Raw genomic sequence first — 21,545 nt, 5'->3', positions numbered from 1 at the left:
AGGCATCAACCACACACCCCTGCGCGCTCTTATTATTGGGAAAACATCTGCCGCTGCGTCGGAAAATCTCTTTTAAATGGCCGAGATTTAATTGAAACTGAGTTGAAATATCGTGTAACACAACGGGGGTAGGTTGTCCGATAAACAAGCTAAATGTTTACACCGGTAGACCGGTCGGTATTTTCCCAAATTAACCGCAACTTAGATGGAAAATAGCTTTGGCAATACCGAAAGGGGGGTTAACGCAAGTTGCTCGGTGTGTCGTGTGTCTGTCGTCGTCGTTGTGCCCGCGTCGGTGAAAACCTACACACGGCCCCGTCAAATATCCGACTTGTGCGGATGGTCAATTGTTTGTGGTGGTGGGTGAATCGGGCAAGTGCCGTGGTGCGCGCCGTGCCGAGGAGCCGAGAGGAGAGAGATATTGCTTCGCTCTATTTTGTGAATAATTATATCTGTTGAGAGAAAATTCAACTCAACTGGTGTCGTCGTTGAAACGCGGTGCCGATAACGAAGCGAATTCGTCAACTTCGGAATAACTCGAGTCCAACTTCCAGGCCCGACTATGGAGATATCGAAAAGTTTGCAGGATGAGATACACTCCGTGCAAAACAAGCTCAAATACGCCATACAAAATCATCAGGCAAGTAATTTCCTCCTCGTTGTTTGTCCGTCGACGGACTTTTAATACCTGCATCGTACAACCTGACGCGCGTTTCTTGTGCAGTTACATGTACCGTACACGCATGTATCACCGTAGGCTTCCTGCATCATTTACACACTGTTACACTCTCGGAGCGCAGCGACGACGAGGGGAAAGGGGGCTTAGAGATGATGCTAAAACTTTCGACGAGTGCGATCAAGCCGTGCAGCGCGATTGACTTTTTCGATCCCAATTAATTTTCCGATCACATTCACGCGGTTGTCGGATTTAAGAGGAGAATTTACCCAAGGAAAAATCAGCGCGATAGAGATACAAGTTGTTCGATATCGACGTAACTTGTGCGCCTAATTTCGCGTGCAGTTTAACCGCTGCAATTATACCGCAACATCGCTATAAATTTTGTCGGATATATCGAGCCAAACCAACGATAAGTCTACGTCTCCACGCACAGTTTTTCAGGTGCGACGTATAAAATAGCGTGTATTTCTCGCTATCGTCGGTGTGTTTTTTTTTTATCGTCAGTTTGATACTTCAATTAACCAAGGTCGCCGCTGTGGCCGTATATTGTCGACGCGTCGTTACGTTTTGTATGATTTACGATACAGGCATAGTTATTTCCACGTCTTATTTCGACGATCTCTGTCACATCTCCGCGTCGTTACGTTTGCATTTCACGTGATAATTCGTCGATCTTCACCCGCAGCTGCAACATCGTTACCCACAAATCGCACACAACGTGTCCGCTTTCTTTCTTTCATCGTCAAATTGACAAATAATATAAGTTTCGGTATTAGTTATTGTTGCGCGAGTATCAAACTACTCGAGTAGTATTAAACTTACTCCGTTGCTCGTGTCGTGTTCTTCTTTACCAATTGAAAGCAGCGCGCAACATGTCGCGCGCGACTTTTTCACCCGCACAAGAGTTAAAAATCTTACCTAAGAAGTCACGCGAGGTAACCTCGCGTAACATAAAAACTTTCCGCCACTTTTTTACTTCCGCTTTTCGCTTCGCATTATTTCCCAAGTTTACACGTTACAACTTTAAACCGCTGTGAAACTTTTATTATCATCCCCCTCCCCCCCCCCCCATCGTTATAAATATACACACGCTGTTGCGTGTACTGCATGTAGTAGTTTTCAATCGACGGAAAATTCTCCCGCGTTATCTTCGTAAGAATTAACGTCTCACTTAGCATCGTTGAATATTCGAGCAACGTATCGTATGTACAACCAAATCTTATGCCTTGGTTTGTACGTATATGCGTACTGCGTGCAAGTATGTCTCTGCGACACGGTAAACGATATTTCCGTTTCGCAGCGCAACGATAAAAGAATAATACCAAGAAGAATAAGCAGATCTCCGGTTCTTTCTTTTTTTTTTTTTACAGATATATGCGTATTGTTTTGTCTCGCACACACGATACGTGGGATAAAATTTCCACAGTTACTACATTGCTTCGACTATAATAATCATCGATTATGGATCAATTCTGTTTCAATAGTTAAATTGTTGTACGAAATAGACCGATCAATTATTCTCACGACGCGTAAGCTATTTTTTTTTTTTTCCCCCTATCTTTTACTTTTAAAACACCACAACAAACAAACCATATGCGCTTATACACGAGTTTTTGGTGCACACATTCGTCAAGACGATAACGCAGAGCTGCAATGGCGGCAGCGTCTCGTATTTATAAATACGTATGGATAGATTTTCCGAAAATATTAATATCCCCTAATTTTAAGTGCGAATGATCCTCTCCACGTGCGTGAGGCAAAAAATACGATAAAAAAACGACAGAAAAAATTAAGATTAAGAATTCGAATGAAATTATAAGGAGAATCGTGCACGCAGATATCAGGCGCAAGTCGTAATGTCACGTAGGCTTGTTAAACCCGCCTCTGCGTCTATAAGCAGCGGTAAATCCGTGTATGCAATTGTATAGTATGTGTGAAATGTACGCCATTGTATGCGCGATGTGCAGCGGACACTGTTTACGTAACTCAAGTGTAAATTGATAGATTATACTTACATCGGTTTACCCTTTTTTTTTTTTGGTTTTTTTTTTCTAATTTTATAACGTTATACAGTGGCCAGAAATACTACATTGAATTAACTTTCTTTGGTTTGCTTATTTGTTGCTGGTTCAATTTAACGGAAGAAATACCCTCAAGTTGTATCTCTAACAATGCTTAATATTTAATCGTCGTAACAACATTGGAGGTATCACAATATACGACTAATTGGGAAATAATTGTGATCAAGGAATGTTGAAGAAAATAATCAAATTCATGTGATTTTTACGGTTATAGTAAGGAACTCATTGAGCATTGAGATCCATGGAATACATTTCCAACACGATACAAGTATAATTTGGTAATTGAGAAAATTTGTGTACACAATATGGCTTGGTTAAAATTGTTTATAGTTGTATATTTTACTTTCATTCTAAATTGCGTATTTTCATTATTTATTTTCGTCTATGCGTAATTGAACCCTAAATCGTTATTCTACCATTCTTAAGCTGCTGTATTTTTGATCCAGACTGTACGCGTGAAACATCCTTGAAATTAGTCATGTTTCCATAACTAGTAATATCTTATCAGGGTTTATTTGGTTTCCAGGATGAGTAATCCATAACTGTTCGTAATACAAAGGACATTTAATTTGTTGTTGGTATAGCGAAGTAAGTTGAAACGATTGTAAAATATATATATATATATATATATATATATATATATTTGAATATTAAATTATTTTTCTCTTTATTCTCGCAGGTGTACGTGGGGAAGCTCAACGACGACCCAAACGTAAGTTGGATAAAAAATATACGACGATCATTCAATTCGATAATTGCTAATTCCTCCAGGATTCAATTCTTACACCGATCCTCAATTAATCGGCCCTAACAATAAGGCGTAGTGGTTTAATTGGGGGTTGAATTGATCTGCAAAGTAATTCGCACGATTCAACGATTCAACGATTCAAGAGTATTTTGCGATTCCTGAATCGTTAGCAAATATCGTTTATTTTTAGTTGTATTGGATTAAATTTTAAGCAATGATTCGATTGAACATTTAATCTGAACAAAATGAACACTAAAAATTTGATCGGTTCAAAAAGCACGAATCGTTTTTTCCAGTTCCTTTTACCGATTACTTTATTGCTTTGATATGATTAATTCACTTGCGTGTTAATCAATTTAGTGGGTTACTTATAACATATAAGAGTTGAATTTTGTAATCAACCAAATGGAACAACTTGTTCTTCTGAATATTAATTTATTTCTGTAAAGTTTCGGAATACAATGGTTTTGCCATTCCCTTTTTCCGTAAATCGCACCCAATACAGTTTACGAATGAGAAGTTGTAAAACCGAATCATCAAATTTTATTGAATCATAAAAACACAGTTGTTTAATATTGTTCACCCGGTTCATATTGTACATTATAATAATACATGTCCGTTTTGAGGGTGAAAATTGCAAACCTTAGACCGACAGCTAGAAGGCTAGATTGACGTGTAATTTACATTCAACAGCCATAATCGTTGGCTTAGTGCCGTTAGTTTAATCCTAGTTTAGAAATAACCGTTGCTCTTCTGTCCTAATGATCCTAAATTATCTCCGTTTAAATCCCTCGACAAACAGTTTAACTGTATGACTTTTGTTGCCAGTCACCGAAATCCAACGACAACTGTGTGTAAAAATAACAATTTATAAGATATATGCCGTAATAAACTTCGTGGCAATAAAAATTTCAAGAATCTATTTTTATTGTACTCCTAATTATACGGCATTGAATGTTAAAATTTTTTTTCATCTATTATACATCCATATTGGCCTGACCTATCTGTATCAAATTGTCCAAATTTCATTGAATTCTGTTTATTTGCCGTTCAATTTAACAGTTTAAACAACGAAATTGGCCAAATCTATTCACCGGTACAAATATTTTTTAATACAAGTAATTATATACGATGAGTTTATTCAAAATTTTTTATACAATCATTTTATTATTCGGCGTGGGTATAGTAAACATTAATGTTTGGGCAATGAGAAAACTTGAAAAAAGTGTACATCTAGATAGCAAATCGTATAAAATCTCACCGTTAATTGAAGGAATTCGATGGGATCCCAACTAATTCATGGTAATTTTCTACTCCGTAATACACCAAAAACAGTATGAGGAATTATCGTGATTTTTTGCTATTGTCAAGGTTATTTTTATTTTTATTTTTTTTATCAATCATTAGTCAACATAAATATATGCGGAAATTAAAAATGTTTAAATAATTTACTGTTCGAATGATCATCTCACATTTAGGCCTGACAAAATTCTGAAGAGCTCCTGAGTTATATAATATGAAAAAATACGGGTATCATAATTTATGGAAATCGTAACTTTGCTCGTGCATTTTTCTCGCTTTCATCAAAGCGGAACGATTTTCGATTCAGACCATCTCCTGATCCTCCTTTCGCAACTTTCGGCTCCTCTTCGATTATCTTCGTCGAAATTCAACTCGTGCTGCGCGCAATTACTTGTTCTTGCTACAAATTACTAACCGTATAATTTATATCTAAATCGGAGTATTTTATCCTCGCGTTTATCATTCCGACATCGGATATGAAGCCGCACACATTCTCGTTAATTTCTTCATCGGAGCGCGAACGGTGTTGACATAATAATAACGACACGTAACATAATATTGTATAATATAATATGATTAAACAATAATCCCGAGCTTGCAGGCGTAATGCCAGCATTTCAACGGCCCTATATTTCGTTTGATTAAATTATAATAATACTCTTTTTATCGCGATAAGAAAATACTTATAAGTCGTTGTTGTTCCAGAACGATGAACTTCTTGGACAACTGCACGAGATTCAAGAGCACATCATTTCTCTTTCAAAATGCCAGGTATGTAGATATTTTTTTAACGCTCATACGCATTAAACGATTTCTAACAACATTTTTTTACCCGTTTCCTCTTTTTTTTTCCACTGTAATGTAATGTTGTATTATACTCGTATATCTTTCGAAAATTGACGAACTAATTCGCTTGGAAATGAAGAAACATGACACATAATTATATCTGTAGGTGAAGATATTGCAACGTAAAAGAAAAAAAAAACAAAAAAAAAAAAACCAACAACAAATGTGTCAAACTTTGAACCACTTCAACTTTGACCTAATGCATTGCAGGATGCAATATACGTTTTGTATAATATGTTACATATTTTCCCCATTTGTCAAAGTTAACGCGTGCTAGGAACTCGTTAATTTATGCCTCCAACTCCGGCTCAACAATGCGGAACTTGAATACACGTGGAGCATTTCACTCTGTACATAACTCAAGAAACGTCTTAACCCTGACCACCTTGAACATATATCTGAATAACCAACTTTGCATCACATACATGTAGGTAATTTTTTAATTTTTCTCCAGATCCGTAATTTTTTTCAACGTATTTTTTTTTATCGATCTTAAACGGTATATTAAATTTGTTTGAAAAGATTCAAAACTGGTATTACCAAAAATTCTGCGTTGTTTAACAATCGTATGCGATAGTTGAACAATTTTCGAAAATGACGGAGTAGATTTTTTTTCTTACCATTCATTTAATGCGTTTCGAAGAAGTATTTTTTTTTTTTTTCTTCTTACAATACAAGCGAATGGCACGAATTGGCTTATTGTTAGTTTATTATTAGATATGACTTTTCTTTTTTGGTGAAAGTTGAATTATTTTCACTGAAATTTAATCATGTTTTTTTTATCTTATTTCTTTTATTACCGATTCCTTTCGACAACACAATTCGTTGACAATGCATTAGTATGAGATATGTGCATTTCGACAAGAAATAACTATGAAAATATAGAATACACCCTAGCAATGATACTGTACTTTCCTTACTCACCTATCTGCAACAGGCGAAGACGGTCAGAGTTTCGATCCGCCTAAACGTGTTGTATTAACATTAATATATCGCGTAGATCGGTGTTTGTTACTGGTTATTTGCTTTTCCTTACCATACATGTTCGAAACGCTGCCTGATGCGAGGCGTAATGTAATTAGTCGAACGAGAATAAATACTAGAAAGAGTGTAGGTTGTCTGAAATACTCGTAAAGAATTATGTGTTTGAAGGTCTGTATTACGTGATACAACCACATATGTTATACCTACAGTGAATCTGGTTTGAAGTCGAGCTGGTTTTTAGTGCTAGCGATAAACCGCGGGCTTTAAATTGTATAAGTGTCGATAAAAATAGGCTTAGAGGTAGTCAGGTATACATGTCGTGTATTAGAATCGAGTCGAAAGCAGCTCGTGTTCGACAAACTTCGTGCGAATGCGGCATTAATTTTGAATGTCAAAGTATCGGCTATACTCGATGTATAATTGTTTACTCCGATTTTCCCATCCAACTAACAATAGTTTAATTTTAGATCGGTCAATAAACCCCAGCATATAATCATAAATACGCTAGTAGAATGGGACTTTTATATACTTGTAGTAATTGCACTGGTTGGTTTTCGGTTGGTTTTATTACATACGCGCAATTCACGTTACGCATGCGTAATTTTTTCTTTTTTTTTTTTCTTTTTTTTCTTCGGTACGTACAAAATTCTCTGCACTCTGTCGTTGAATGATTTATTTGAATTTAAAAACTTTTGACATAATTATACAATTGCGAAAGATCGTTTGTTGATTGAAAATATGTCAAGTTTCTGTCGCATTATTGAAGATAATGAGAAAAAATGTAACCCGCGCAGTAACTTGGAAGAATTTTGGAAGAGCGGAGAGTAATTTGTTAATATTTCAATGCCTTGTCAGTGTCAAGTCTGTTTTATTATTTATGAAAAGAATGCAAGCAAGCGCGCCATTATAATTTTTTAATGTCGCGTAACATTTGTGCAGAATCTCTCCACACGATTTCTCATTCTTCTCATTTTCTGAAGCGTATGGAAAAAATGTTCTCACTCTATCTTATCTCGCTCTTTCCTCCTCTGCAAGTCAATTTGCGAAGTTTCACCCTTGTTTGGTACAAATTTGCGGATGTCATCTACACAGAACGTTTAATATACCGCGTGAGATATGAGAGAACGCAAGATGTACGCCATAGAAGTTCTTCCTGCTGCTGCAGCAGCTAAAAATCAATTATCTTCAACTCGTGGAAGCCGCTCGGTAATAGCCATGCAATGCTTGTAATAAGAGTCACGAATTTCGTTGTAGATTTTATCCTCTCATTAATATTATACATAATAATATGTATAAATTATATAGTTTTTATCAAAACATATATGTTAACTAACTAATTAATTAATTAATTAATTAACGAGTATACGGAAGTTCTCGTCATATAATTTATAGATAATTTCGTTTCCAAATTTTGTATCAATTGAAATATTGATATTTCATCGATTTTTTTTAAAAGCCTGCATCGTGTGTAACTCAATTTTTGAGAAACAACTTTTCAGCGGTTTATGAATCGAGTGAAAAAGTTTGCGAATTGCGGTGCGAAGTGTTACATGCAGCGGGTATAATAGCGGCGAGGAGATTCAGAGAATTCTTAATTAAAACGAGAGAGATTCAAGGGATGAACATTGAACAGCAAGAGGCTCGAGATTTCGCCAAGTTGCCAGCGGCGCAAGCGCCGATGTATTGCTAAACTTTTGACCAGGTGTTCCGGAGAAGTTGGGAGATCCTACGGAAAGTTGAAATTTCGAACGGTTCAGGAAGTAAACATTATACACCTCGTAATAACTGGACCGGAAACTTTTACTTGATAAACAATTTTCAACCCGAAAGCACAGAAATCTTGCAATATGACATTCGGCTGAAACTAATTTTGACGAACTCAATTTCATGATCGATTTTCGGATAAAAATAATATTGTATGATATTTTCTCAAATATTTTTCACCCACAAGACTCAACCGTAATACTTTTTATTTTCGCAATATTTAACTTGTCAAATTTCGTGAGTGTCGAATTCGCCCTTTCTTCTTTTTTTTTTTTTCAGTCATCAAAATGTTTGTTTTCGAACTTGACGGAGAAAATGATAAGAATAAAATTGTCAATTTTCAGTATACACGCACTTTTTTTTTTCCCCCATTGACAATTCTTTTCAATTAAAATTTTTTGATGCGACGAAAAAAAGTTTGCTCCTCATGCGGCAAAGACGATTTGCAAAGTGCTGGAAAACTGCAGTAATAATTCAACGAATTGGGAACATCCTAAAATCAATGGCAAAGAGAGAGAGAGAGAGAGAGAGAAAAGTTTACTTGCACCGGAATGTCGTTTACACTCCCATTTCGCAAATGACATCCGAGTAGAATAGAAAGAGAGAGAGAGAGAGAGAGAAAGAGAGAGAGAGAGAGAGCGGGAGAAATGGAAAGATAATTTTCGGTTCCAACGGAATCGACCAGCGTTATGGCCGATTTAGTTTAATCGTCCAATAGCGGAAAGGCACGACGTCAAGTAAGAGACGGTTGTTATTGATTTTCAAGCTGTGCAGAGTTGAAACACCCCAATCCATGCGGCGGCAAGCGCGTATAACAGAAGCAACGAGAGAACGAGTGTCTTCCGTTTGGGATTAGAAGGGCGCTCAGAAGGATTACGCTATTACCATGCAGACAATGCTCACCCTGATCTCGATAAATTATCTAACACCGGGTTGCCGTTCCATTACGCGATCGCACACCATTACTTATAACTTGGAATTCATCTGACGGTATTTCACTCCGGGTTTTCAAATATGAATTTTCTCTTTTATTACATCGTATTTGTACAGAAAGTGTAGTTTTATCTCGATTTTTTTTCACCTCGCAAACTATTTGTTTGCTTTCGTTGTATGCAAATTTCTATTCCTTTTCTTTTATTTATTTTTTTTTACGACGCCGAGAACAATTTTTACAGTTTGACAAATCGTTGGAAATCATTCGGTAAAGTTACAAGTTATATTTATACTGTACGCAATTATACTATGCGATCTCGCAAAGTGTTTAGATTCATGTTTCAACTTTTTTTAATTTTTTTCTTTTTTTTTTTGTAGAGAAGAAGCGAAAACTGACCAGAAACTGCACGTATGTAAGATTGTAGAAGCTTGGATAATTAAATACAGAAATAAAATACATAAGTGTAACGATCGTGATATATTTTAGTATTAATTTTTGTGTAATACCGTGTAAAAGGTTCTTGTTATTTTTGTTAATTATGAAGCTTTGGAGGTAGCTTTTCACTCGGCTATATACTCACCGTTGGCCGACCACATTTTATATTGAAATACGAAGGGAAAAATGAGCTTTTGAATAGCCCGAGGCTTTTCGCGAGGCGAAGGGAGGTATAAAAGCTCTCGCTTTCACGGAAGTTTGATTTTTATCAACAGATATGCTTAATCAGTATTGCGAATTGATTATAAACATGCAAATTAAGGATCTTTTGCGTCGGACTGCGTCGACGAAATTTCTGCTGCTTGATTCAGCAGTTTAGCAAAAGTATTTTAAACATATCATGATCAAATTGTCACTATTACTATGTTTACGGAAAATTTTTGCTTCGAACAATTTTGCGAGCACAGGGTGAATTTATTGCACGAGATTTATTGCACGTAGCGAAAAGTTTAAACTTCATACAACTACTGCAGAGTTGTACGCTAAATCGTAAAAGTCACATGTTTGTGTGTGTAGCGATATTATTTAATACTCGGTTTACGGAACATGATTTGAAAACTTGTATTAATTAGAGAGAACGCGTATCGTGTATTTAAATAATGTCTAATGTTAAATCAGCTGCAAAGGTTATTGGTAGTCAGGTAAAACAATATTTCTGTGACAGTATTGCAGTTACAAAATTTTGCGATTGCTTAGTAAAATCTGATACAAAAACTGAAGTCATTTTTTTTTTTTTTTTATCTTGTTTTACTTTTTTTTGGTTTATTTTTTGAAATAAAATCACGAGACGAGATGAATTTTGAATAATCAATTCTCAGTATATTTTCTTCTTAATATGTTTTTCGCATATCTTTTAATGCGATAAATTACCGCAAGATTTTGGGCACAAGAATTCTCCAGCAAATAGATATCGTATTGAGTTTTCTCTGAAAGCATTATACGATATTTTCTTTTCCCAGGAATTTCATTGTGGTCCTTAGAAATATTTAGTGGTACGAAATTATTTGTTTTTACAGTTATTACCGATGAATATTTCGATAGAAAATTAGCACGTCATTCATTATTGTACTCATAGATAATGAATTGAGTAGGAAATAAGAAATTGCTCATGCATAGGGATATTTTATTCCAATAGTCAAATACGAACTTGTACCGGCCTTACAAATTCAAGAAAATCTTTCGTATACATGTCTTGTCTACGAAAATGTCCGCAGAACGTTTTCTTTCGTGTTCATTTCAAGTTAACTGACGTATAACGTGAATTAATTATAAAAATACCCCCTAAATGCAATTTTACACGTATACAAGAAAGATGACAGCGAGCAAAATGAAGTAATAATATTTTTGTTTCCGGAAAAAAATGAACCAGCTGCTTTTTTTCTAGAGTTTAAAAATTATTTTGTTTCATACAAATTTAACGTTCGTTTGCGTTTACTTTCCGAAAAAAATTCAGTGGCTGATTATTTTTCCCTGTAAATTTTTTCCCATTAACTGTAAAGTCAAGACTATTTTATAATATTTTCCAAGCTTCGATATACGTGTTACACATATGCACGCGCATAATATAACGTGTATTTACGTAAACTTTGCACACCACGCGGTGAGGAAAAGTATCGTTTTCGTCCCTGAACTCTTCGTAGGAAGTAAAACTTTGGCTCAGTGGCGCAAAACTTTCCCCAAACTTTCTCGAAGCTTTGAATTAGTTTGATGAGCGCGCCTGCGCGAAAATTACGCGCCCTCGGAAATTCCTCTACTTAACTTATTTATCACGGGGATATTGTACGATTTCGATAAGCCTCGGAGTGAACTGAACCCACGATATTGACAAATGAAAACTGCTCGGTGACGGGATTTCGAAAACGTTGAGCTCTTTTCCTCTTGAACACGAGTAGAAAAGTTTCATAGAAAATATTTTGACTTATGCCCATATTATTCTATGTTAGAAATTTCAACCGATCATTTGAAAAATGTATTTTTTTTTTTTTATTATTATCGAAGAATCTGCGTTATTTTGATTAGAAATGGTGATTAATTTAGCTTTTTTTATTTATATTTATAATCAGTATAATTTTTGATCGATGAATTGAAGTAACTTTCAGAAGCAACGGTAACTGAAAATTATCAGCGTTGCCCAACATTGCAATGTATGCGCAATAATTAGACGCGTTTCGATAATATGTAACCCGATTCGCGTGTCATTCATACCTTGCGATATATTTTTACGATCTTTACACCTCACAAAACAGACGCCTTGAAAGCATCAATGAAATCTCCGTAAAATAACGTCAATCCCGGAATTTCTTTCAACTCTCGTGGAATCAATTGTATTTTATTATAAATATAATAAGACGAAAATCAGCTTAACCCTTAATTGGTGTCGGAGCTTTGAGCCAATTTACTTACATAATTGTCAAAAGTTTGTCATCTCGACAACTTTACAGGCTCGACTCGTTGCGCTCAATTTCATTCGTCCGAATTGAAATTTATACTGAGAAAAATTTCATTTGTTACAGTAACTAGAAAAATTCAGTAAAACAGGTATCGTTAAAAAAACTGTTCGAATATTGTTGGGATTACGGAAAACGAGGTACGCGTAACGATTTTGCGCTATCATCGATCCTTTTTTGGTAATTGCAACGCAAAATCAGTTTGTTCGGTTTACTGTACTTTTTTAGCTAAACAAGGCTTTAACATCAATTTATTTTTGCACAAGCATTAAATTTTCGCAAAAATTACAAGAAAATATAGTAAAAGTGATCGTAATGAGAAAGAATAGTAACGGATACTAGACTTTCCGGTAACAGCTAGAAAACTAATATTCATTTTCTACCTAGAACTGTATTTTTCGATTGTGGTAAAAAATGAAAATAGTCAAGGACTGAGCGGAGTAACCGGAACTAAAAATTCCTCTCAGTGTATCCAAATAAACGTGAATCTTTGAAAGTAGAATAAGAAAAATAATTATCAATTCGGTAAACTGTATTTCAAACTTAATCGAAGTGCCGGATTCCATAAGCAGTTTGTGCATTTATGATTTCAACCGCATAACTCGCGACACATATCAGCACATTTCGAATTGCATCCTGTTGCTACGTTTCACGCAGCTTTCCACGGCGACGAGCCGAGAGTCTCGGCAAATTTCATCTTCGTCCGGTAACTGCAGACCAACGGTGAGGGAATCGAGAGGGGAGTGCAGAGGAAAGAAGGAGAGAGGGGGGGGGGGGGGGAGGACACCCTCGAAATCGATAAAACATATCTCCGGGAAATATTTACATCTGTTGAAAAGTACATAACATTATACGTACATACGCTCTTCTTCTTCGTTTCTTAATTCGGCCGATTATCGCGTGGGATTTCATCGGCGCTTCTGCAACCCTGTAAATTGATACAGATCGAGGGTATATTCTTCTTGCGAAAATCCCACTACGGGGATTCGTATTGGCTTGTTTTATCATTTCGTGCCGGAAGTTTGCCTTTGTATCGAACCGGATAATTTTTGAGAGAGGAAGTCTTATCGTTAGTTGGTCAGAAATGAAGGAATAAAATTGTTGAATATTAATTGGCTTTGACGTAAAAGATTATCGTTTGATTGTCGTCCACGGTAATTAATAATACTTTTTGTTTCTTTTTTTTTTTTAACGCGCAAAAGGAACACTTTCAAAATCGTTTGACAATTTATTCAAATTCTTATACTATAATATAATTGTAACTAATATTCTCTCAATTACTTGCAATTAATTGTCTCACAGAAAGTGATTCAAATTGTGTTTAAAAATTGCGTTTTGAATTACATATTTATACTATGTATAGTATAAGTTTGTTTCGTGTAACTTTTTTTTGCAAGGAGCTTCCACCGCTGCGCGTATATCGTATCGCGAGGGTAAATAACCGTTGTTAGATAATTACGGAAGATATTGTAAGCTCTTGACTAATAGCCGAAAACGTATAATTTAGTATACGTATAGTGTAGGAGGAGGAGAGATCGAACGATAGTATTGCGGAAAGTTTTTGACCCCACAAATAGGCGAGTAATGTAATATATAATTCATTTTGCAAGCGAATAACTTTGAACTTGAACGCTTTCGTGACAAGCATTATGGGTAAAATGATTTGCGATATCAGAGATGATGCTGAAAGTATTTAAATACGAAATTGAAAGGAACTGAGTATATATATATTATATATATATATGTATATGTATAATAAAGTTGCATAATGTACACTGCAATAAGATTAGTCCGATTACGCGATAATCTGCATAGGATCGTCGAGGTTTATTAGATTATTGTAAAAAGAAGACAAGTAAATGTAAAAGAGATTGTATAATTAACAACTGAAAAAAATAAATCAGGGCGACGATTTTGTTGATCTGCAATGATTTGGAAATTTGAAATTTGTTTAATCCTACGCGTGAAGACATATGATTGATTGTATAAGAGAAGAAGCTACGTCGGATATAAGTTGAAAATTATCGATAAAAACTGGGAAAAATTGGATAATATTAACGCTTGGATACATTTTTGTTTGTTGCGCAGAAACAGGTCGTTCAGCGTTTGCGCAAGGAGGTGAAGCTTTACGAAGCGGCAAATTCAAATGGCGGCAAAGTTTCTATAGGCTCGTTACTAGGATTGAACAACAACGACAGTATAACGAATAATAATGTAACGAAAAGCCGCGAAACCGAGCAAACCGTCAATGGGAATAATTTCAACGTATTGAGTCGCAGATTGTCGAAAGACGATTACGAGGATGAAATTCAAAACGTTGATCCACCATCGCCCAATCATCATTTTCGAAATAATTGTCCCAGGTAAGCTGCGACAACGGTATTAATACTTTCAACAATTTTATACTCACCCTAAAAAATGATAAACTTTTACCTGCTGAAAATTTTCTCGATCCTCTTGCCAAAATTGATATTTGTCCCTTCAAATTTTGGATAGAGTTTCACAGAGAAATATTATCACCGGTTACCGAGCATTCTATTTATCACGACTCGTAACAGGACACAGTTATTACTTTTAATCCGAAAATAACGTGCCAAGAATATTTAGAATTGACTAAATCTCTTAAATTTAAGTGCATCTGTCTGCCTTATTTATTCTCAATATGATTGTAATTAGTAACGTTTGATTTTGACAGGGAAAGAACAAGATTCAACCGAATAGATTCAAACGACAAGGACATTGTAGAAATTGAAACGGATGAAAATTCGACTGAGAAACCAATTCCTGATGATATGTACCGAGATCTTCGGTGCGAGCAACAAAATTTTCTTGGATGTCTCGGATTGATCACGGCCGACAAGCACAAGGAATTACAAAACAAAAGAGCAGAAAGAAAACGCAGGAGTACCGCCAATCCACAGTTCGTTTATTCTAATTGGGAAATTCCTACTGTAAGTTTATGCGTATTTAATCGAAGTCCGTTTGTAAACTTGTTCGTTCACAAAAACTTGAATCGCATGCCTTATTATATTTGCATCCAAAGTAACGAATACACAGAATTTGTTGGAGCATCGAAAAGTGAGGATAAATTCTAAGCATTATGAAAAAATTGATATGAATTTAATTTCAGAAAAGAAAAAGACACTCATATCTGCAATCGAATGGGACAGCACCGCAAACGCGACAAACGACAGCTCGATTAAACGGTCCATCTCCACCTCCTTCTAAGGTGGGAGGTTTAAAGTCATCTTCGCCGCCCTGTGCAGCCTCCGCAAAGTCGTTGATTCCAACGCAAAAGTCATCGACAAGACCAAATATACTTAGAAATAATCAAGAAAGTAAAGTATTTGCAGGCAAAACGAAATCCGAGAATAATTTGAGCCACAGACAGCAGTCTAACGCTAAGTCGGTTACATCGGTGGGAGGCAAAGCTGTCCACATACCTGGTCTACCCTCGAGTTTAACCATTGAAAGGATCGAAAATATATGCCGCGCAGTTTGTGTTCTCTGCAGAAAATCTGGTATGTATTTATTTGACACAATTCATTGATGCTCACGCACCCGTTATATTTGTATATTCGTTATATTGATCAAAGTAACTTTACTTTTATGCAGATTCTACTTTAGAGGTTTGTGAAGTTTGTGGTACATATTTTCACGCAACTTGCCACGTGGCTTCAAGCCCTACTTTCAGAACCTGTCCAAAATGTACCACTAAAACTGAGGAATCAGATTGCGATCAAAACAGTAGCGATACCTTAGCAATCGAGACCAAAAGAGAAATTGAAATAGGTGAGTAATTACTGCATTTTAAATCCATATTATTATAGTTGTAAGTGATGACGGTGCGAAAAAAAATCCCACAATATTTTGAACTTTTACATAAATTGTATGTGTCGTAAAATCGATACAAGCTGTATTTACCATTAATAGATCACATTAATAATGTTTGCAGACAAGCTAATAGTATTCGCGTAGATTTAATTACAGGAATTCATCCTTATTCAATGTAATAATTCTTCATGACAATCTACTCGTCATATTGACACGATTAAAAATGTTTCAGACAGCTCAGATTTATATACATGAATTTCACTCGCTGAATTTTGCAACTTGTCAATATTTACTTATTGTTAGTACCTTGTACTTATATTTTAACTGATCACTGACAGAGGAAACTAAAGTGCTAAGGTCTTTGTGAAGAGACAGTCGGTCAATCAATACTTGTAAAGACATTATTTCAAGTTGTCGGTATTTGAAATGTACATTAAGATCCATCTAATCTACGTTGTAGACAGATAGTGCTAATAAAACTAACGATGTGAAGAATGTTAGTACATGCGATATATTCATGAAGTTTTCTGTGGATTCTTATCAGAATTGCTGATATATATTCATCACCTAATGTGTCAATTGATTGTTTACTTCAATTTCTGTATCCTTAACAAACATGCGTTATGATGTTTGACAGACGCTAAGTGCTCTAAGCTTTTTCACTAACTGTCTAAAGCATTTTTTTTATACGATATTATCTGATTGTATGCCTTCGATGTAAAAAAAAAAAACACATTTCCATCAAAAATGGAAAATACAAAAACAAAAGGTGTAAAAATGTCTTACAGAAGAAAAAGAGAGAGACAGATATGAACTGCGCGAGAGAAACTCGGATTTGAGGTTGCAGGTTTACGAATTGGAAAAACGCTCGCAACTCCTTGGTCAATCTCTTCAGGTTTGTCACGGCCTGTACAGAAAAAGAATCATAAAATAAATTTTTTGTTAATTTGGAATGTGTTATTCAACCTTTACGTCTATAATAGTATTTTTGCCTATTCGTTTAGTTTTTGGCTGTCGTTATTTTACTGGTAATTGAAAATCGAAGTATTTTTAGAAATTCAGACTTATTTTTCTTATTTCATTTAAATACGTATACCAAAATGTAAAGTTTGAAAATTGATATTGCGTTTATCATTGCTAATCGCTGCTGGATTTTTTATTGTATTCTCACAACCTTATTATCTGACTATGAATTATGTAAAAAAGACATCAACTTCCTATGTTACATAATGTGTGATTTACGTATCTGATGGTTATGTGACTTTTACTCCACAAAAAGTGATATTTTCAACGCAGTTATAATTAATTGTTGTGATAATTTTATTTTTTTATGTAGTTTTTCTTTTCAGCGTATGCCCATTTCACACCTGTATTTAATTTCAATACTATCCACCATTTATATAATGTGTATAAATTTCTTACGAATTCGATCATTTTCTCATTTACAATTGTAGCTTATTAACTATCGTTTTATCATCATTCTACAGTATTTATGTAAATTTTTGATTGCTGACACCAAGATTTTTGGAGCATGCTCGATTCGTCTCACATGTATACTTGTACACAGTGCACAGCGAGAAAGGATTTGTTTAGTTGGTATTTTTTATTTGATTTAAGTAAATGAGAGATGGAATTATTTACTTCAATGGAACAATCCTTTCTACTTGTAAATTCATTTGCCTTGATTGTAGCATTTTAACTGTTGGAAAATTCAACCAGTGTCTTGGGTGTTGAATTTATTTGCTGTGTTATTTCAGCAACAACATCGAACACGCCAAGAGATGTTGGGAAAACAAGAGAAGACTCAGAGGTCCATAAAACGTCTGGTGGATTTCATAAAGCTGATGCAGCAGCAGAACGACCCATCCCAGCAGCCCTCGGCGTCAACCAGCTTCCATCCTCAACCTTCCTTATCCCTATCGTCCCGAACTCCATCTCCTCCTCCACCGTCTCCACCACGGTCTCCTCTTCCTCCTCGTCTTCCACATTCGACGTCCATCAGTCTGAGACCACTGTCTCATCTGCAACACCTGTCAACAGTGGAGAATCAAACATCAGCACGCCTTACTCCTCAATTCTCGTCAACCAACTCTCACGACCACCAAGCATTGAGTCGGACACTAAGGTCACCTACGCCTACCAGTTTCCAATCACAGTTGGTCAACAAGAAAAATCACAGTCTTACCTCATCGTCAAAAAAATCTCCGAATCATCAAAAACCACAGCAAGAAGTAAACAATTATCATCATCATCAATCTCGTCAACAGTCCCCGGAAATAAACCTGACAGGCGAAGTTCTATCTCCGCCACTGTCGACGCTCAACAATCTCCAAATGCCAGTTCCAACGACGATGCTCAATCAGACGTCAAGTCTCTTGCTTTCAGAGAATTATTGGGAAGATTCAAAAATCACAACGGACAAGAGCCTGCTAAGCCATGCGAAGATACACCGCCAAAACCTGTTAAATCAGAATCAACAAACAGTTTTAACGGTGAGAAGTGCCTCATCAAACAGCACTCTAAGCTCAACATCAACCAGCTCCGAACACCAAGACAATCGAACAGTTTTATACCCCTCCACAGTATTATTGGCGGCCCAAAAACTATCGACAAACCTGATGTCGCGAAGGAATCATCAGAAACACGAAAAGTCGGACAGTCCAGCTGCGAACCCGTCGCCCATTGTTCAAAAGCCAAATCAAAAACAAATTTACTCTACTCATTGTTCTCAAGCAATAACGAGTCCCATTCCTTCACCGGTAGTTTTGTCCAGTCGCAAGATCCAGCCGCAGAACAAATCCAATCAGAATTCAAACTCCAATCACCTGAAAATTGCGAATCGAAATGCGACAAACTCAAACCTGGAGTTCATTCTTCCTCCGTCTCAAATTTCTCAGAATACGTGAAATTGGAAGAAGCGCATTTATCAGCGCCATTTAGACCAAACCTAGAACGAAAAAGCCCAGAAGAGTTGAGTGCGATTTCAGAAAAAAAAGAAGATTCAGTCTTATTTTTGGATGTAAACGAGGGCGATGACGTTCCGTTGCTTGCGACAAATGACTCACTCGAAAGTGAAACTCGAGATAATGATGCAGATTCAAAGATTGTCAAAGAGATGGCTGATATAAATCCAGATTTCACAAGCTTCGAGGAATATCATAACGAGAATTTGAAAACTACTCTGAATTTCATAGCCATTGAGAAGAAGCACAGTAACACTTACATCAAGTTTCACAATTTTGATGAGTGCAGTGATTCGGGGGAAGATGAACGTTCAGACAAGACCCGCCGGCAGGAGACCATTAGGCAAGATCTGAAGATACTGAAAAATGAGCTATCACAAAAAAAAAACTATCTTGCCCTTCGAAAAAAGTTCCTGCCTCCTAAGATTAAGCCTGAATTCGAGAGACAAGACTTACCAATGAACGATCACGAACTCATAATAAAAGATGCCGAGGATAATGACAGAATAATCTTGCTTGGAAAAAGTAGTATTACCACATTGTCAGAAGAAGAAAGCAAGGCAAAATTGGGTATAAATGTAGTATCCACAGAAAACATGCAGGTCCTTGAACAGTTTGAGTCTGCTATGCTAGAGGTCGACAAAGATGAAACTACCAATTGTTGAAACTAGTTTTAAGCGTACCAGCAAATTAGGATATTTAATATAAATGTGAGATTTGAAAATGTCTTTCGTTAGCTCAATAGATCATACGTTATTAATTCTGTTTTATTATCTCACCTACTTTTCTCATCTCGATGCGATAAAGTCTGGATTCAATGGATTACAGTAATTGATATAAGTCGATGTAAGTTTATTCATTGCAGTTTGAGGAGCGAATAAGGGCGTCTACGAATTTTAGGAGTAATCCAGACAATATTCAAACCCTAAAATCATCTAAAATCCATTTACGCGATTTTTCAGATTATGCCAAAAATCAATATTAAGGCTGATAGTTGTATCATTGTAAACGATATTCTAAAGTCGTTGTTTGGCGAAGTTTGTTCTTTTGATTGCACGCAAGGGTTTTATAGTTAATAAATATTCATTAAGGAATACTCGATTTGAATTTTTCTTTAATCAAGATTTGTTTCTAAGGAGAATATTATTATTATTATGTTATGTGGGACCAGGAAAGAAACAAAAGGGATAGAAATAACAGAAATATTTAGCTTAGAATACAAGCTTTCAAACAATACTATATATGTATAGTGGATTTCTAACGACTGCATGATCCGTCGTCTGCTAAAATTTAATGCGTAAGCACTACAATTCGAGAGCGGCTGTTTGCCAGGGGGATCGACTGTTTCTAATCTGAAAAATTTTCACAGTTGTCACTGGCAGTTGTGCTCAAAACGGACAAGTGTTGAAATTTTTGAGTTTATTTACATCGCGGCGAACTATTCTCCTAAGTTATGACGGTCGGTTGCCTTGGCAAACACCCGCTCTCAGATTGTAGAGCCTGTGTATTAAATTTTAGCAGACGACGGTACTATGCAGTCCTTAGGAATTCACACTGTATATGTGTATTGCTTAGGTAATAAAATATATCGATGAAAACGACAATATTTATCATACCTATATATTTTTTTGAAGTTATTAAATTCAGAATTGATCCAATTTTGATTATGTTATCATTCTTCAGTGAGTTAAATAAATTTATAAACTTCAACAGCAATCTATAGTGAATGTATAGATGAAAAATCGTTTTATGTACTCGTGTAGTATGTATGGTTGGAATAAACGATTTTTTTTTCACCCTACGTGCGTTGAGGGAAGTTTTGATTGTGCCTAGGTACCGATTCACGATGACATTTCGATCGTTTTATTTAATTTTTATTATGTAAGGGACTGTCTTACTCACGACACTTCATGCACACGCATGAGTAAGGTGTAAACGAGTCAAAAATGAAGCCATATCTTAGAATGAAATAAATAACTGCTAGGTTAGAGCTGGTCACAAAAGTTTCTCTGAGAATCTTATAATGTACGATCTAAATTACAATAGTAGGTATTATAATGTATGGTATTATATTATTGACACGTGCAAAATAATTATGTTATTACGATTACTACAATATACATAGGTATAAATTATTATTCTTGAAGTGCAAGAAAAGTTAATTAATAATCCATATGGATCTCCAAACCTGATTATCTGACTTTGCAATGTTACAAAAGCTACATATCCGAGTATAATTATAGGAATAGTAAATTGGAGATTGACCTGTTTTCTCTTTTTTCTCTCTCTCTCTTTCTCTCTCTTTCACTCCTTTTCTCTTTCTCATTCTCCCTTATCCGCAGGAGATTAGGATACACGTGTAATGCCTGCATCTACGTAACCAAGTCATATTGCCATACTGCCTTAATAGTCGTTTAAAAAGTACCTACCTATACTACGCAACATTGGAAAGTAGGTAATGAAAAAGA

At 35.7% G+C, this 21,545-nt stretch overlaps 1 protein-coding gene across 2 annotated transcripts; it reads left to right on the top strand.

The window, feature by feature from the left end:
* The first annotated feature begins 5 nt into the window (after positions 1-5).
* On the top strand, positions 6-20,878 carry LOC107217553 (serine/arginine repetitive matrix protein 1). 2 transcript variants are annotated; one of them, XM_046742451.1, is made up of 9 exons: positions 6-640; positions 3,440-3,472; positions 5,516-5,581; positions 14,369-14,643; positions 14,976-15,231; positions 15,411-15,801; positions 15,896-16,072; positions 16,903-17,009; positions 17,872-19,155. In XM_046742451.1, the coding sequence occupies exons 1-9, from the start codon at positions 563-565 to the stop codon at positions 19,018-19,020; spliced, it is 2,532 nt and encodes an 843-aa protein (XP_046598407.1). In that variant the 5' UTR covers positions 6-562; the 3' UTR covers positions 19,021-19,155. The 2 variants fall into 2 exon arrangements, with proteins under 2 accessions (XP_046598407.1, XP_015510605.1); XM_015655119.2 differs by lacking the exon at positions 16,903-17,009 and having other exon boundaries at positions 7-640; positions 17,872-20,878.
* The last annotated feature ends 667 nt before the right edge of the window (positions 20,879-21,545 follow it).

This window comes from Neodiprion lecontei, chromosome 6 (assembly GCF_021901455.1).
Source record: "Neodiprion lecontei isolate iyNeoLeco1 chromosome 6, iyNeoLeco1.1, whole genome shotgun sequence".
In the NCBI taxonomy this organism is placed as follows: Eukaryota; Metazoa; Arthropoda; class Insecta; order Hymenoptera; family Diprionidae; genus Neodiprion; species Neodiprion lecontei.
This window is presented reverse-complemented; position numbering and strand designations above follow the sequence as displayed.

Coding starts and splice junctions, on each gene's coding strand:
- LOC107217553 (XM_015655119.2), top strand. CDS start 563: ATGGAGATATCGAAAAGTTTGCAGGATGAGATACACTCCGTGCAAAAC. Junction 3,473..5,515: donor AGCTCAACGACGACCCAAAC/GTAAGTTGGATA, acceptor TTGTTGTTCCAG/AACGATGAACTTCTTGGACA. Junction 16,073..17,871: donor CAAAAGAGAAATTGAAATAG/GTGAGTAATTAC, acceptor GTGTTATTTCAG/CAACAACATCGAACACGCCA.